The sequence below is a fragment of the Lactuca sativa genome, chromosome 9 (genome assembly GCF_002870075.4).
Source record: "Lactuca sativa cultivar Salinas chromosome 9, Lsat_Salinas_v11, whole genome shotgun sequence".
In the NCBI taxonomy this organism is placed as follows: domain Eukaryota; kingdom Viridiplantae; phylum Streptophyta; class Magnoliopsida; order Asterales; family Asteraceae; genus Lactuca; species Lactuca sativa.
The window spans coordinates 167,536,505-167,551,861 of NC_056631.2; the positions used below are offsets into that span (position 1 = coordinate 167,536,505).

Below are 15,357 nucleotides of genomic sequence, written 5' to 3' on the forward strand. Positions count from 1 at the left end.
ACCTTTGCCACTTCTCACAAGTCCATGTTAGTATGCCGGTTAACCACACACGCTCCACTAACAACTTTGAGAATGCAAATAACACAGTTGCTATCTACTTAAAATCTACTTAGTGAAAGCATTTCCTCACCATCATTTTCATGAATCGAAGAGAAAACTTATGACACTTAGATTTTATGGTGTATGTGTTCCTTTCCATGTGAATTTTGTCAAAACCATAATCACAAGACAAGGTTAGTGACAATTTCAAATTCTTATGGACTGAACTTGTGCAGTCTTAACTTCTTGCCATCTGGCAGCACAACGACCTGCCATTGCTTCCAAGTTGTTATGCAATCAATTGATAACTCTAAGAACTCATATGCAAACCCAACTTTAACTCGAATGGGCACAGAAATGTCAACACGATAGGTTATAAACCTCAAGTCGTGTGCTAGTGAAGAATTATAGGTTTTATCCTTGAGTAGTTCTTGAAACTTTCAAGACCTTTAAGACTCCCACTGTCCTCTTGACGTATAAGACTCTCTTGTCAAGAACCATTGCTTGACAAAACAAATATTCAAGGGATAGTGCGGATTCTTATCAAGACTAACACTTCACGCAATTGGCCTAAGTTGATCTTTGTTTTATCCAAAACATCACAACTTACCAATTTCAAATGTACAAGAGTAGAAAACATTTTTTACTCTTACATTTGACTAGTGTTAATAAACATTTTTTTTAAGATGTATCACTCAAGTTACAATCTTGGAGTATGACTCTAAGACTTTGTTTTGGGAACGGAGTATGACTCATCTTCTTGATTTAACCATTCCAACAATTCATGTCTCCTCTTCTTAGCCATAAGAATGCACTAAGATGTCCTTAGAGGACGAATTGTGATATGGTTTCTCAATCATTATGATGATCACAAAACATGATACTAAAGTACTCTCCCATCTTTTTAGATTTGAGAAACCTTTATCTTTCTTCCTAATTTGATTCTTCTCATTCGTTCTGCCATACATCAAATATTTTCCAATGTTTCAGAATTATACTTAAACTTGTAAGTATAACCATATTTACTAAACTTTATTAAATCATGACGAATAGTCTTATCGATCTTTGTGGTGGACTTGACCAGTGCACACGAATGTGTACTCGATCCCTTAGTCCTTTCACTTGACTTAATTTTCCAAAGATGAAAATTCTCATTCATCATACAATACAAGTCGCATGATTCCAAGTTTCTATCCAACTGAAACTTGGGTGATGAAAATCTTTCCTTATTTGGTAAATTATGACACTTCCACAAACAAAAGAATCAAATCCATTTTTCCAATATTGCTATCAATGGAACCATATAAACAATAATTTTTCACAAAAGCCATTGTAAGGATATTTAAAATAAATAAAATGAAAATTTTCTTTTATTTTAAAACTTGCGGAAAAACTTATCCTTACAATGCAAATACATATGAAAATTATGTTATTGTGCATTCCTAAGCAATCTTTCATAACTCTTACGCAACATCTTAAAATTTTGATCATCGAACCATGCGATCGAAATCCATCTTCATGATCATAATCAACATATACTTCTTTTAAGCTTCCTCTCTTTTCTTTGATTCTTAAAAAATCAACATGTGTCCAAGTCACATCATGTAATAAGAATCTCGGAATAGGAACTTAATAGAGTTAGACAGTGGACTTTACCCTAAGTAGAGTCAAACCTTTTTGACTTTACCATCCTCATGATCTTTCAGGTAATTAGGGCGGCTTCACAACCAATTCCCCTTCCTTTGGCAACAAAAACATATGGACTCTTTGTAAATGGTACACGGGACTATCTCAGACTTAGCCTTTCTCTTTACCATTTGGTCAGTCGACTTGACCATGGTCGATCCCTTTCCATTGGGAAGAGAAAGTTTTTTTGGATTTCCAATGTTACCATTCTCAATGTCCATGAAAGTTTGGGAAGTCTATCTTTCATTCTAATTTGATTTTACCAGTGCTCAAAATCATTGCTGACTCAGCAGCACCAAGCAAATAGGTAAAGATCATTAAGGGTCATGTCATGGTCTGTCACATAGTAGTCCTAAAGGAACTCACTATGTGACTTAGAAAGTGATTGAACATCCAACTTTCTCAAGATTTTGACACCTAACTCTCCTGGCTTGTCAATATGTGACCTCATCTCCAAGATGTGATCACATATAGACTTTGCTTGCCAATAGGGCTTGAGTGACCTTGAACTTGTGGGTTGGGGAGAATAATTGGAGGGGTGGAGGAAGTGAAATTCCAAGAGATTTGGGAAGATCATAGATGTCTGAACTAGACATCTACAATGGGAGATATTCAAGTTAGTTGATTTTTAAGTCCTTAATATAACACCCAATATGAAATATTAAGGCTAGGACCCAACACAATATTTTATAACTTGGAAGAGGGATGTCGTAATCCAAGCTATAAAATATTTGAAGGTAGGTGAATGACAATTCACCAATTTCCACCATGAAAAACGAAATAATTTATTAGGTTTTAATTGGATTTGAAACTCCTAGATATTTTGAGATTCTCTGAACTTTTCAATGGCATGTTTTAATCTCGATTGTGCCCTCTCAAATTTTGTGACTGGGATGCCAAGGATCACAAAACAAGGTGTGAATAACCATACAAATTGACTTGGTACCCTTAATATTTATCACCTAATCGATGTTCTGGTTAACCACACACGCTCCACCGATCTATGATAAATATTAAATTACCCTTCTGATCGGTCTATATTTATAACACAATAAATTGTACTAAATATGTTGAATTAATGTATGATTGCCCAAGAATAGAACTACTTTGATGAGTTGTTGAACTTTATATGCAGGTCATTATATACGACTAAAATTGGGTGGAAACTGCAAGAAAAATGAGCAAAATGAAGTTAACAAGCGTGGGAGACGAGTTGCTAAAGGAATGAAGAAAAATGGTGCTGAGAAATTTGACCACTCTTCAATGTTTTGATCATATCTCAAGATCTAGAGCTCTAAATTACATGAATGAAGAAGTTTTGAAAACTAGACAAAATTTTCTACAACTTTCATGTTTTGCGTTTTTACTGATTCTACTGTTTTCATCACCAAAAGGAGGCAACAAAGATGAGGGGCGTCTAGAACGCGTCTAAGACGCCCCCTAGGACGCCTACCCGTTTTAGGCCATTTTCAAGTGCAAATCAAGGACGACAGAAGGCATGTAAAACGCCCTGAAGGACGCCCATACGTCCTATATGACGTCTACGATGCCTACTGGGACGCTGACGCGGAAAACAACTCCGAAAATCAGTTTTTTAGCACCTATTTAAGGGAGATTAAACCCTAATCGACTGGGGACCTCTCCCCTACGATTTTCCTTAGTTTTGGAGGGTTCCAAACACTTTCAAACCTTCTCCACACGCGTTTTTGATCATCAATTTCTGAATCCAAGGCTACGAATCACCAAGTTCATCATCAAGCAACGTTTGAAGATCATTCAACCGGTGAATCGTCATCAATTCCATCAATCTCCAGATTTGGTTACTTCTTCTCCAAGGTTTCATCGTTCCATGATTGATTGATCATTAGAATTTATTAGTGTTATGATTTCAAGTTTGTTTATCAATTTTAGTATGAATTCCATTGTTTTTATTCAATTTGTGTGCTTTTTGATTGTTATGGAAGACTAAACCACATAGGTTACTTCCGGGAACGTTGTAGGATGTTAGGATGAACACGTTTTGATTATTACTTTTATTCTAGTCAATTTCAGCTATTGATTGATTCTTAAAGTTATGATTTTTACTTACAGTAATTGGAGTTGGGTTTTCTTATTGTGTGATATTGCAACTAAGATAGTGTATTGTTAATTCACTAGTCATTCTGAATTCAAGTAGATTAGGAACTAAGATGATCAGTTGAACCCACATACATTATTCCAAATTTGTAGTATTATATATTCAACATTGTAATAGGTAATCGTAAGACACATTATCGCCAAACCACTAGTTGTTCCTAATCCAATTAGACATAGAGAGTAAGACAACTAGTTGGGATAACATATTGTGTGCTCAAAATTATTTGTTGCAAGTTAATCAACCTTAATTATGTCTAGGTAATTAAATTGGAATTTAAGGGAAGAAAAACGTGTAAGTCCAACCATTTGAACAACTGAACCGAAAGTATCTTGTTTTGTTTTCTCATTGATAGTAGTTTGTTTTAGTATTTCTTGCATTACCAAGTTTTTAGCTTTTTCATCAAATTTTAGTTTAAATAATTTCGTGACACCTGCTAGTAGTTTTTCATTAACTACTTTAACACAAAGTTTGACCACAACCTCCTCGTGGATTCGACCCTTACTTACCCTAGCTATCTAGTGTGTGTGAGGTTTCTTTTTGACCGAGACAACGACCTCGATCACCTTCGCCACTCTTACTAGTCCATGTTAGTGTGTCGGTTACCCACACACGCTCCACCAACGACTTGGTAAGGTAAAAAGCGTGAATTTCATGGGTTAGCACCAAATTCACATTTTCCTATGTAACTAAGATTGGGTATTTATAAAAGGTTTAGTTACTTAGTATTTATCATTAATACTTTTAATGAAGGGAGAATTATAGTCCTTGTCCTACCCATTCGGCTAACGACCCTCCACCAGTCAAGGAAGCGGTGGGTGAGAGTGGACACCCATTAAACTGCCATTTTATAGGCAGTAACCTTATACCCCCCTTATAGATCGGCTTCGTGAATGAGGCCTACTAACGGTAAGACTGACTTTTACTCTTATACATATATATAAATATTAAACCTATAATATTATAATAGTATAAGGGTTGAATTTTAAATTATTAAAATTCCAAGGGTTTAACTTGGAACTAAAGTATTCATGGGGAGAAACTTTACAAATTCCAAAACTTGAGGGAAAGCTTTGAAACTATTCAAAACTATTTAATTCCAAGTTTAAAGTAGTTTTAATTAAAAACTCTCAAAGTTCCATAACTTGAGGACAAGTTATGGAAGACTTTAAAATAACATTTAAGGAAAAAGACTCTTTATTTTCATAACCTATGAGTTTAAAGTAGTTTAATGGATAAACTCTTCAAGTTCCATAACTTGAGGAAAAGTTATGGAAGACTTTAAAATCATTTAAGAAAATAAGACTCTTCATTTTTCCTAACTTATGAAAATCTTATGAGTTTTAAAATCATAAATGTGACTTTTCATATAACTTGAGGACTAGTTACAAAAACACATTTCATGAGCAACTTTAAGATTAATATGGATTGAAAACAAATTATCACATAACTTTTCTATTAATCTAAACTAACTCATAAGAACAAGATAATTCAAGTCAAACAATTTTTCATGAAATTTGCCTAACCATTAAACTAATACAAAACATGAATCTACTGGCAATTATCTTTGAAATTGGATTAGTATGAACATTACCACATAAAAAATAGGTTTATAAGTTCACAAACAGCTTAGGGTAATGTTTCTAGTCCAATTCCAGCCAAAAAACTCGAAAATATGCTGTCTGGGGCTCATACTCGTCGAGTGTATAAACCTACTCAATGAGTAGGATGATTTTCTTCATGGACTCGGCGAGTTCATCAGTGGACTCGGCGAGTCTAGTGCCCAGAAAGCCAGAAAATTGATTTTTTCAGCACTTTGTATCAAGTATAATTGAAAACAAGCCTAGGCTCTGATACCACTATTGGGTTTTGGTATAATACAACATCCTATGGTGCACATACAACCCTAAATACCTTGGATCTATGTTTTCACTAATTATACATGCAAATGGTTTCCAATGTATTGAACCTATAGCTAGTATGCAATTGTCATACAAACTATATAAAACGCTAGATAGAGTAACATACCTTTTTGTGTGGCTGGAAGTCTTGATGTATTTGGCCTTAAGAGCTTAGCCCCAATAGTGTGGAAGCCTCAAATGAAGTCACAACACATCAAGGACAAAGGTAGGACTTGAGAGAGAATCTTCATGCACTTTAAAACCTTCATGAACTCCAAGAACATGCACACCCTCTAAAGGTTGTGGTTTTTAGGTCATAACATATGTATTTATATGTGTTGAATTCTAAGAGTCATGGGTATAACTGTAACGCCTGTAGATCCGGGCTAGTTGATTTAGAGATAATAGGGGTCGAAAATGAATTTTCGACAAAATATTATTTAGAATAAATAATATTAACCAAGTTTTAGAATATGTCTCAAGGGTTCCATACATATAAAGAACGCGGAAATCCGAGTTATAATGAAGAAGTTATGGCTCGTCGAAGTTTTTCGGCAAAACCGGCACGGCACCGGGAGACGTAAATAATGAATTTAAGATAGAGGAATTTTTAGCCTTCGTTATCTACAAAAGTTGTAGTATAAATTAAACCGAGAACATACAAAAAAAGAACGCTCATATCTGACTTCGTATGAGGAAGTTGTGATTTTTCTAAGATTTGGCATAGTAGTGCACGGTCCGAAACTCGAATTTTAGTTCGAGCGGTTGTTGGCTTACGCAACCTTAATGAGAGTTGAATATCTCATTAATAAGAACTTAACGATAAAAAGACAAACGGAAACGGATTCCGTATGAAGGAATTACGAAATTTTCGCGGTCATTTAGCAGTCTAATCTCTTCCTACTGTTAAATTGAAGATCGGTCAAAATTAGCCAATGGAGTCTAAATGAAAGTTGTAGATATTGATTTTACCTATGTGTGGATATAAAGAACATCAAAAACGGAGCTCGTATGCGAGAGTTATGATTTTTCTAAGTTGGGAGGCTGCTATGCGAAATCGGGTGACGTGGCGCAATCCTGGCCGTTGCTTCATCCCCAAGGCTAGCCACCAGATGGTGACACCTGGCCATAAAAATCGACGAGTTTGAGGTAAACTCGACGAGTTTTGGTGATTTCTAGCCTATAAAAAGGGTGCCGGGGCATCCTCATTTCTCACACCTTCCAACTTCTCTTTCTCTCTCTAGAATCTCTCTCTAAGCCTCCTTAAGCCCCCTAAAGTCTAGGAAAACCCCCTAGCACCCGAAGGAAGCCCCGAGGCTCCCGGAGTCCCAAAAAAAGGGGTCTTTCAGTTTGGCAACGCTGCTCCAGCAAAGCCTGGTTTTCGAGAAAACCTGCTGTAAGTGAGCTAAGCCTAACCTATCTTTAGTATAGCTTATGTTTCAATATAGTAATGTTATTAGGACCTTAAAATAATTATTTGGGCTATTATTATGAGTTATATAAGGTGTTTTTTTACGCTTATATAATAATAATAATAGCTAGACTATTAATTAGTCGCGGTTAACGTTAGACTAAACTCTAGTGGTAATGATACTAGGTTTTGTCGAGGAAAATTATTTTAAGAGTAACGAAGTGTTGTCCGAGTACCGAGTCACCACCTAATCAAGTGAGTGCATAGTTACTTTCATCTTAAACATATATATGAAGTATTTTATATAAATTACGTGCTATGTGTGCATATTATCTGAGTACTTGTTGTCTATGCTAAATGAACGATTGTATACATGTTTTAAATGATTTAAACTGTATATGTATTTTATATCTACAATAATGTTGGGGTAAAACATGGGTAGATGTAATAGATGGAATATGAGTTGGATGATGAGTTGAGAGGTGTTATAGACCATGAGGTGAGGGTGAGCGGTGGACGATGTGAGAAGCCTTTTCCCAAACGATGGCCCCGTCATTCAGCAGAGTATGGATGACAACCACAGACTATTCTAGACAGTCCAGTGGAATACTAGCAGGCTCGCAACCTGTAGGTGTTGTGAACGATGTGTTCACCCGGTGTACTCTAAACCTTGGTGATCATGCAGACTTAGATACCTAAACCATGGTGATCATGTAGACTTGATGCCTAAAACCTTGGTGATCATGCAGACTTGATACCTAAACCTTGGTGATCATGCATACTCGATGCCTAAACTTTGGCGACTATGCAGACTTAGTGCCTAAACCCTGGCGACTATGCAAACTTAGTGCCTAAGCCTTGGCGACTATGTAGACTTAGTGCCCATTGTGTAAATCGTGGCAACGATGGACTTCGTGCCGATTCCTTAGGATGATCCTTAGGAATAAATGAACGAGGAATAGTTGAATCTTAGGGTAGATCCTTAAGAATAAAGAAGATAATGGGGATGGGTGATTGGGTTGATTGTTTAATTGTTTAAACATAATAATTATATTATTGTAGGTTGAAAACCCTATGTACTCACCAGGTTTCCCAACCTGACCCACTCAGTTTATTTATATCACAGGTGTTGAGATGAAGTCACATTACACTGAGAGACTTAAAAGAGATATAGATCACTAGTGATAATGAATGTAAGTTATGTTTATGCTTATGTTTATGTATTGACGATGACATCCCAAATATTTTAAAATGAATAAAAATAATTTTCTTCAGAAACACTTTGATAACGTACTTATCATGTTTTACTGGGAACAAATTCCGCAACATTTTTATTAAAAAGAGGTACTCTGATTTTTATAAAGCATAAACAAAATCGGTCTTTTCTGGCCGTGAAAATGGGATGTCACAATAACCCAAACCCATATCCATGGATTTTATGATCCATGGTTCATGTGGCCCAACTCATATAAATATAACTAATTACCATAATTAGTCCCCATAGTTTTAATTAGTCTCTTTTGATCACTAAATTAATTCCAAATTAATTCTTGATCAATACTATTTAAAACATATGATTTCATATTAATATATTATAATTTATAATGTATTAATAAACCATAAATAACCTTCTCTCAAAAGTCCATCCTAACAAATTGTCCTGATGATATGCATCCTAAATGGACCATGCTACTCTCGGGTCGAATACATACCAATAATAGTTCTGGGCTTAGACACCTAATCCAACACAAGAGTGGCTTAGCATTTTTACCATCAATAGTTAATGTTGCTTGCTGTTTTCCAACTATTTTTACCACATTTATGTTAGTCTACCAACATGGCACATATAGGTTAGGAGTTAGGACGTTAGGTAGAGAGGATTCCTTTGGTTCCATTCCACTCTAGGGGAATGATGTATTTCAATTTTCAAGCTACCTAGAACTTTCTAGCCTTGTCTTGTAGTAATGCTTGTGATATATGGTTGACAGACAACATATCCCTTTACAATTTACATTGTTTATTAATTGATTTCATATTTAAAATATTTTTTATGATATAAGGTAAAAAGATATAATAGATTTTGTTAATTTTTTTCCTCATAAAGGCTCAATCTCAATATTCAATTCATGTTTGAGAAAACTCTTATACAAATAAAATCTTAGAACTTGGTATGGTTTTAAAATAATGTCACCGATCCAAATTGAATTAAACTTCTTTTGAACTCATTATACTTGAAGATATATAATATTTTTTGAACTCATTTTCCAAATGTAGGATTATGAAGATGATTTTATAGGTGAAACACCACCGGTAATTAATAATATTAGTGACTGATCCGGAAAAGAAGACGTGCCAAAGCCAAGTCCTAAGAAACGAAAAACGAATGGAGGCGTTCCAAAACCAATTACTAGAAAACGAGAAAGAGAAAGGAATAATGGTAAAGGAATCGCTCCTTGTTGGGTAGCGTTCGAGCCGGTGTGGATTGTAGAGGATGATGGTGTTGAAAGGAAAAGTGTGGAATGTATTCATTGTCATACAATACTTAAAGCCAATATGGACCGAAACGGGACGTCTAATATGAACAAACATTGGAGGAATTGCAAGTTAAACCTGGACAGCAAAGAAAAAAAAATGATAAAAAGCAAGCCAAATTGAATTTTAAGAAGGAACCAAATGGTGAGACTAGTGTACAAACATGGAAACATGATGACACTAGGATCAAACGAGCATTACTAGGCCTTTTTACCGTTGGTGAACTACCATTCAAGTATGCTGGAAATGAAGCATTTATTGAATATACTAACACACTTAATGGTAGGGTGAGTTTGCCTTCTAGAAATAAAATCTCTCAAGACGTAGGCAAGTTTTACTTAGATGAGAGGAATAAATTGCTCAGGTATTTTAGTAATGCAAACACCGATGTACACTTGACAACTGACACTTGGACATCCTCTTGTAAAAAGGTCAATTACATGGTTGTCACGACCCATTTTATTGATGACGAGTGGGTCATGCACAAGAGAGTCATCAATTTTAGGTAGATAGATACACATAAAGGTGAAGAAATTGGACAAGAGTTACTAGCATGCATACATGGGTGGGGTATGAAAAATGTTATGTCAATGACCGTCGATAATGCCACGTGTAACGACAAGACAATCAAATTTTTGGTTAAAATGTTTCCCACGATTTATGACGGTGGAAAACACTTCCACATACGGTGTATGGCTCACGTCCTAAACCTTATCGTGAAGATTGCGTTAAAATACCATAACTATCATGTGGAATGTGTACAAAAGGCGGTGAAGTATATTAAAGGTTCAACACAAAGGATTAAGAAGTTTAAAAAAGCCATCAAATATGTGGGGTTGGAAACAAATACATTTTTGTGTGGCGACCGTCCAACCCGATGGAACTCTACATTCGAGTTGTTGAAAACCACCTACGAGTTATGGGAAGCTTTTGTGGAATTTGGCATCAAAGGTATTACTTTTCTTATTTTGTTTCAGCACATTTTATTATTGTGTCCCGGATTTTTAAATAGCATAACTCACTCATATGAAGTCGGAATCACTTGATTTTTTTTCAACATGTAGCTTACTGTTTATACTTCAGTTTAGAATTTTACAAATCATATTTTGGTTAAATATTGAATTAGATACAAGCTTGGAAACATAGCATATCAATGTAGCATTTTTTCTATTTTAGCACATTTTATTATTGTGTCCCGGTTTTTAAAATAGCATAAGTCACTCATATGAAGTCAGAATCACTTGATTTTTTTTCCAACATGTAGCTTACTGTTTATATTTCAGTTTAGACTTTTACAAATCATATTTTGGTTAAATATTGAATTAGATACAAGCCTGGAAAGATAGCATATCAATGCAACATTCTTTCTGTTTCAGCACATTTTATTATTGTGTCTCGGTTTTAAAATAGCATAACTCACTCATATAAAGTCGGAATCACTTGATTTTTTTTTCAACACGTAGCTTAGTGTTTATACTTCAGTTTAGACTTTTACAAATCATATTTTGGTTAAATATTGAATTAGATATAAGCCTGGAAAGACAATATATCAATGTAACATTTTTTCATTTATTTATATGTTAAAGTTTAATTGGTTTTTATTTTTGGATTTTGATAGAAAAATCATATGAGAAGGATATACAAAGAGTACCTGATCGTTTGGACTTCGAGGCGATAAAAGAGATGGTGGATTTCCTTGAAAAGTTTAAGACGGAAACGGAGAACGTTTCGGCTCCAACAAAACCTTTAGTCCATCGATTAATCCGGGAAATCTTAGATGTGAACCTACATCTTAAAAAATGGTCAACCAAAGTCAACTTTGTTCATTTGATACCCGACATGAAGGACAAATATGACAAATATTGAGGCAACTATGCAAAGATGAGTGATTATGTTTACTTTGCGATCTTGCTAGATCCTACAATGAAGTCTCAATTATTGTTGTATACTTTTAAAAAAATTATTGGTTCCAAGGATGAAACATTATCAAGGTCGGAGATAGAATTGAAAGCATATGAAATGCTTTATGAGGTCGAGAGGAAGATTGAGAAATTTTTTAAGACCTACTTGGAAAAATACGACATGGGCAGGTCTTCTCAACAACAAAATTCTCAACAAGTCGTTGATTGTGATGATTATAACGACTTTTTTGGCAACTTCCTTAATAGTGGAGGTGACAACTCGGATGCGGTGGAAAATGAATTAATTATATATTTGAAAGAGCCCCGGGTTATGTACAACAAAAGTTTTGATATCCTAAGTTGGTGGAAACTTAACGGATTACGATTCCCGATAGTTGCTCGGATCGCAAAAGGTATTGATTTTTTTTAATATTTAATATTTCTTTTAATAATTAATGATGTTACACATAACAATAATTTATTTTTAATAGATATTTTGGGGATACAAATTTCAACTGTAGCATCGGAGTCTGCCTTTAGCACAAGTTGTAGAGTTTTAACCGACTATCGTACTAACTTGTCTAACGTGATAGTTGAAGCTTTGTTGTGTACCCAAGATTGGGTTAGAAAGAGTAGAAAACCTATAATAGACAACGTGGACGACATTTTAAATGACAATGAAGTAGCTATGGGTATTTTGTACTTTCAATCCTTGCTATATTTTTATACGACCTTTACATTTTAGTTAATGCTAACAACATTTTTGTTTTGTGTTTTATATAGAGATTGATGAAGTTTTACACAATGGCAAAACAATGAGAAAGAGACCAATGGAGAAGTAGATGATAGTTAGAAAGAATTATTCTGATTTAAACTTGATTGGTTGAATTGTATTAAAATTGATATTTGGGGACGAGTTTGTTTTTTGAAACTTGATTATTGAATATTATGTTTTTTTGAAACTTGATTATTGAATATTATGTTCTTTTGGAAGCCAACTTAACAACATGTAAGTATTATGAATTGCATCTAAACTAGTTGTACCTAATTTTTAACCGAAAAAGTCATTAGTTTCACCTGAATTTTAACCAGTTCTTGTTTGGAAAAATAACCGAAAAACCAGGATCGGAACCGGAACCGGTATTGCAACCGGCAGTCCGGTTACCGGTTCTTATACTATCGCAAAACCGGTTTCTATTCCGAACCGGTCGGTTCCAATGGTTAGAATTTGGAATGAACAAAATAAAAATTTATATATCTATTTAACATTATCATAAATATAAAACATACAAGCAAATCAATAAAAAGATGGTCAAACTAGAGGTAAAGAAAAGAGTATTTCAGATAAAATATAAAACTAAATTAAACTATAACAACCAACCAAATAAGAAAGTGAGACCACGAAAACTACATATGTAACGAAGTTGAATGTTGGAGTAAAGTTATAATATTTTGTAAACTATAAGGACCATTTTAGTCTGTCTTTAGTTAATCTGGTCATTTAGTTTTATCGAGGCGGACTCCAATTTTTTGAAAACATGCTAATAATGGCGCCATGGAAATGATTTCAAGAAAAGAGCGCCACATTGTTGAGTATATTGCAGAATACGAATCCGATGATACTCTCTTCCACTCTAATTGAAACCCTTGCTTTGTATTTGTGTTGATGGCGGATTTTGGAGCACCCTCATTCTCTTTAGGGTTTGATTTTGATTTTTCCGAGCCCCAGCTTACCACTGCAAATGAGAGTAAAAATCCAACGGCGCCGAATCGGTTTTCCGTAGCTGCGACGGGACTTGTAGACGATGGTGATAATGATTTTGAAACCGTAACAGTCGTTGATTCGGACACAGACAATCAGAATTCACCTCCGAAACTGAAGCGCCTCCGGCGAGGGAGGCCGGTGGAGGATACAGTATCATCGGCTTCAGTTAAGAGCAAAGCGGATTTGTTTTCTGCTGTGGTTGTCGATGATGATGACATTGAGGACTTCTCTTCGCCAGAGGATAACCATACAGGTCTAAGATCTTATCTAATTTGCTATTTACATAAGTTTAAATGCATTGATTTTCTGTTCTTCGCATCATATTGGCTTGAATCTGGTAGTCAAGTACATTTCTATAAACCCTAACTTAATCACATGTCTGGAATCGAATTTGAAATACAACTAGACACAATTTTAGATCGGTTTTACTTCATTATCATATTCAAATCTTGTGTTCGATTTCCCCAAAACACCTCAACGAGAAACTTCATTATGCTATATTGCTAACTGCAGATGAACGTCATTCAACACAACACCATTCAGTCTATACAAGTTCAAAAATCCCACTCAATGGACATGGGATTTTAACAAAGCAATCAGGAAAGAGAAAACAAAACGTCTCAGATGATCCAGAGTCTGTAATCACAACCTGCAACAAGCCACCAAAGATAACCATCAGCCCTCTGAGAAAGTTCCAGTTGATAGATTCCGACTCTGATTCTGATTTTGATGATCATTTTATCAATGAAGCTGCTAACAGGAAGACATTCAATGAATCAAACTCCTATTTGAATTCAAGTCAACCAAAAAAACCAACCGAATCAACCAGGAAAGATCTTTGGGAGGATTTCAGACCAGAGAAGAGCTTCCATATCCCAACACCTGTGTTAGATGAAGTCTGTGATGAATATTTCAACTCCATGAAAGCTAAAAAAACACCTCAAAGCAATAAACCCCCAAAAAACCATGTCAAAAACAATATAATAGATCTTAGTGACCCTATCTCTCCTATCCCCCCTGCTCATAACTACTTTTTCCATGACGATATGAGGATCCAAGAGCTAGTTAGATCTCGTTTGCCCAATTTCTTTCCTTTGAATGCAACAAACAGAGATTGTGAACAACCTGGAACTTCAAACATTGATTACATGTAAGCTTGCCTCTAAGTTTTCTTTAAATATTATAGTATATAACTTCAAACATTGTTTTTATGTTTCTTTTGTTTTCAGGGGTCAATTTAGTCGTGGTGAAAGCTCTAAACAAGCTTCTGGAAGTAATAAAGCTGAAACAAGTTCTAGAAAAAAACCAAGAAAATCAAAACCTCAAGAAAGATCAATGAATCCAAAGGTAAATGTCCCAAAAGATGCTGGCCAAAGAAGGGTTCAAGCAGATGGTAAAGCTTCTGGCCATTGGTTCACAAATGGAGATGGGAAGAGAGTAAGTTATATTATTATTATTATTATTATTATTATTTAATAAATTTGTTGTAAAGTTATAATAGCTGTTTAAAATGATTTTGAATTGTGATAGGAAATAATGTCTTATGTCTTTTGTTAGGTTTATGTGAGTAAAAATGGGGAAGAGCTGATTGGGAGAGCTGCTTACATTCTTTATTCAAAGGTATTAATATTGACAAACTTTAAATAATGTTATGAATTTGATTGTTACAAATCAATATTTTATTTATAAAATTTTATGGTTTTTTTTTTTACAGGAAAGAGGAGGATATAAAAAAAATGCAAAGCCCAAAAAGAAAAGTTTAGCCAAGAAGAAATAGAGTGCTGATATTTGGTATATGATTAGATAATTCTAGAGATTGCTATTCTGTAAACATCAAATTTTATTTTCTTCTGTGATTTTGCTTTTTGTTACAAATAATGCATTTTAATATTCTACGTTGTAGTTTTGATTAATTATTACCAACACTTTCGGCCATTGATTTCTCAAAACCTCGAAAAGGTGAAATTAAACTCTTCTTTTATTACATT

At 34.7% G+C, this 15,357-nt stretch overlaps 1 protein-coding gene across 1 annotated transcript; it reads left to right on the forward strand.

Moving 5' to 3' along the window:
* The first annotated feature begins 13,092 nt into the window (after positions 1-13,092).
* LOC111912752 (nucleolin 2) lies at positions 13,093-15,304 on the forward strand. The gene is made up of 5 exons (XM_023908490.3): positions 13,093-13,622; positions 13,883-14,519; positions 14,599-14,806; positions 14,927-14,989; positions 15,084-15,304. The coding sequence occupies exons 1-5, from the start codon at positions 13,271-13,273 to the stop codon at positions 15,144-15,146; spliced, it is 1,323 nt and encodes a 440-aa protein (XP_023764258.1). The 5' UTR covers positions 13,093-13,270; the 3' UTR covers positions 15,147-15,304.
* Positions 15,305-15,357: the final 53 nt, after the last annotated feature.